Genomic DNA, 2,500 nt, shown 5'->3' with positions numbered 1-2,500 from the left:
TGGTGAACATACCTGCTGCTGATGTTAGCATTTAGCTCAGAGCTCCGGTTCGTGCGTAGGTCGTACGCACCTCACAGAGCTGCTAGCATGGCTGCAGATTAATCTGATGATTATTTGGTTTGTAAAACATCCCAAAACAGTGAAGAGTGCACATCACGGTTTACCAAGAGTCCAGAGTCCGACCAGCAGTCCAAACCCACAGATATTCACTGTGACAGAACCGGCACATGGTCACACTGAGGAAGCTGGAGACAGTGAATCTTTGCCATTTTCTGCCAATCGACATGTTAACGTGTCCGACACTTTGGTTTCTGACCTGCAGAGCTGCTGATTAGCTAATGTTAGCATGCTAACACGCTAAGCTAAGATGGTGAACATGGTTAACATTGTAGCTGCTAAACTTCATTGTCACTGTGAGCATGTTAGGCACAGTGGTGCTTTCAGCTACATGCTAACATACTGTAAGCAAGCTAACTGACGGAGCTGCTAGCATGACTGTCGTTAAACGGGTGGAAGTGATGAGGACGCAGCGACTCAGTTATTAATGTGACTCAAACAGCAGGTGAAGACCACCTCTGTCAGCATCATAAAAATTCATTCATACACTTTTATAGAATAAAACATGAAGCTTACGGGAAAACAAGTTCTGTTGAGGCCGTCATCTATAAACTAAACGGATCAGGAGGCCGGCGAGTCCGGATCTGCGTGGCTTATTATTAAAACACCAAATACACTTTTGTCATATTCATCAGCAGCTGCTGGTGTTTATTCTTCTTCTCTGAATTATGAACGTCAGCAACGTCTGTCGGACACAACGGCACACGGCGAATATGTTTCAGCCTGTTTTAACGTTCTTCAGTCGGCGCCAACAGACAGCTCAGCAGCTCTGATCCCACTTCACATGCAACGCCTTCACTTCCAGCGCTACACGATCTACACTCACGAGACCTGGACTCCCGGCCTGCAGGGGGCGCTACACTCACAGCACAGCAGTTTACACTTGTTTCAGCAACATCTTCCGAACTCTGTCCACAGACGACTCAGGTGAGGCCAAACACCTCCGGAGGACCTGTGAAGTCCACCGTACTGGATTCTCCTAGTTCTGTTCCCCACTTTGATTCTGAATGAAACCACGTGAGTTTAGAGACGACAGCAGCTCGCCGTGTCAGTCCACAATCATTTATAAACTTATCTTGTGTTTCATGTAAAGTCTTCATCTGTTAAATGAACGTCGCGGAGCAGAAGAAGAAAGCAGCATAAAATGGAAACACTCAAGTAAAGTACAAGTACCTCAAGTTTGTATTTAAGTACTGTACTTGTGTAAATGTACTTACTTACATTCGACCACACACACACACACACACACACACACACACACACACACACACACAGTGTGTGTGCTGCTGACACGCAGCTGTCAGGCGAAGCGGCGGCCCTGCCTCCTCTCAGAGGTCAAAGGTCAGATCTGGTTCCCAGGCAGTCAGCCCTTTGTCCCAGCAGAGAGAGTGTGTGTGTGTGTGTGTGTGTGTGTCTGTGTGTGTGAGTGTGTGTGTCTCTGTGTGTGTGTGTGTGTGTGTGTGTGTCTCTGTGTGTGTGTGTGTGTGTGTGTGTGTGTGTGTGTGTGTGTGTGTGTCTGTGTGTGTGTGTGTGTGTGTGTGTGTGTTACTGGGGGAGGGGCAGCAGGAAGCGGCTCTCGGTCTGAGCTGCTTTTGTTTCAGGATCCCAGCAGACCCTCTGTGCTGCTCTGAGATCAGCTGACTCATCAGTCTGTTTGTTCACGCTGTGTCTGTAATGACCACCGCAGCCTGCAGGGGGCGCCGGCAGCCCCTCACACTGACGGTACTGTGTGTTACGGTCGTGTGTGTGTGTGTGTGTGTGTGTGTGCGTGGCTGTACCTGGCGGCCCAGGTGATGGGGATGCGGTGAGCAGCGTGCACGTTGAAGGACAGCACGTTGGTGACGAGGCCGGCCTCCTGCACCGGCGCCGTGCAGCAGTGACTCTGCGGCGTCGTGTGGAAGTTGGCGTTAAACGTGCTGCAGTACAGCTCCACCAGATCCAAGATGGCCGCCGTCAACTTCTCCACCACTTTGTCTGTGAAACGAGGAAATGGCAGAGCGGTGCGTCAGGGCCGAGCTTCTCAGAGGACAGGCGGCAGCGCTGCGAACCAAACCTGAGGCGAGATCGGGTTCGATCGAATCTCTTCACGATTAATAACTTAGTATGTGCTTTCCTGAACTTTAACTGTTGCTTAGTCGTGAATATTTCATGTTATAGAGAAGACGCGACAGTGTGGAAATGTAGTAAGTGGACCTTTAATACTTGTATTAGAGCGCTGCTGCCTTACAGAAGAATCCCTACAAACGTTTCACTATTGGTCGGTCGAGTGTTGGAGTCTCCCCCCATTGGCTGTTGGTCTTTCAAAAGGAACAGTCCCGAATTACGTCCTCGGGAGGCTTTTAAGCTTTGTTTCGAGACGCCGTGAACACGTGATGCTGCGTGA

At 49.8% G+C, this 2,500-nt stretch overlaps 1 protein-coding gene across 2 annotated transcripts in view; it reads right to left on the bottom strand.

Moving 5' to 3' along the window:
• Window positions 1–2,500, bottom strand: part of pik3c2b (phosphatidylinositol-4-phosphate 3-kinase, catalytic subunit type 2 beta) — a 47,325-nt gene that overhangs the window by 23,681 nt on the left and 21,144 nt on the right. For both annotated transcript variants that reach the window (XM_044218126.1, XM_044218117.1), the window contains exon 11: window positions 1,896–2,091. In XM_044218126.1, the coding sequence (XP_044074061.1) occupies window positions 1,896–2,091 (196 nt within the window). The remainder of the gene's footprint in view (window positions 1–1,895; window positions 2,092–2,500) is intronic.

This window comes from Siniperca chuatsi, linkage group LG2, assembly GCF_020085105.1.
Source record: "Siniperca chuatsi isolate FFG_IHB_CAS linkage group LG2, ASM2008510v1, whole genome shotgun sequence".
In the NCBI taxonomy this organism is placed as follows: domain Eukaryota; kingdom Metazoa; phylum Chordata; class Actinopteri; order Centrarchiformes; family Sinipercidae; genus Siniperca; species Siniperca chuatsi.
The sequence above is the reverse complement of the archived record's forward strand: the minus strand, read 5'-3'. Positions and strand labels throughout refer to the sequence as shown.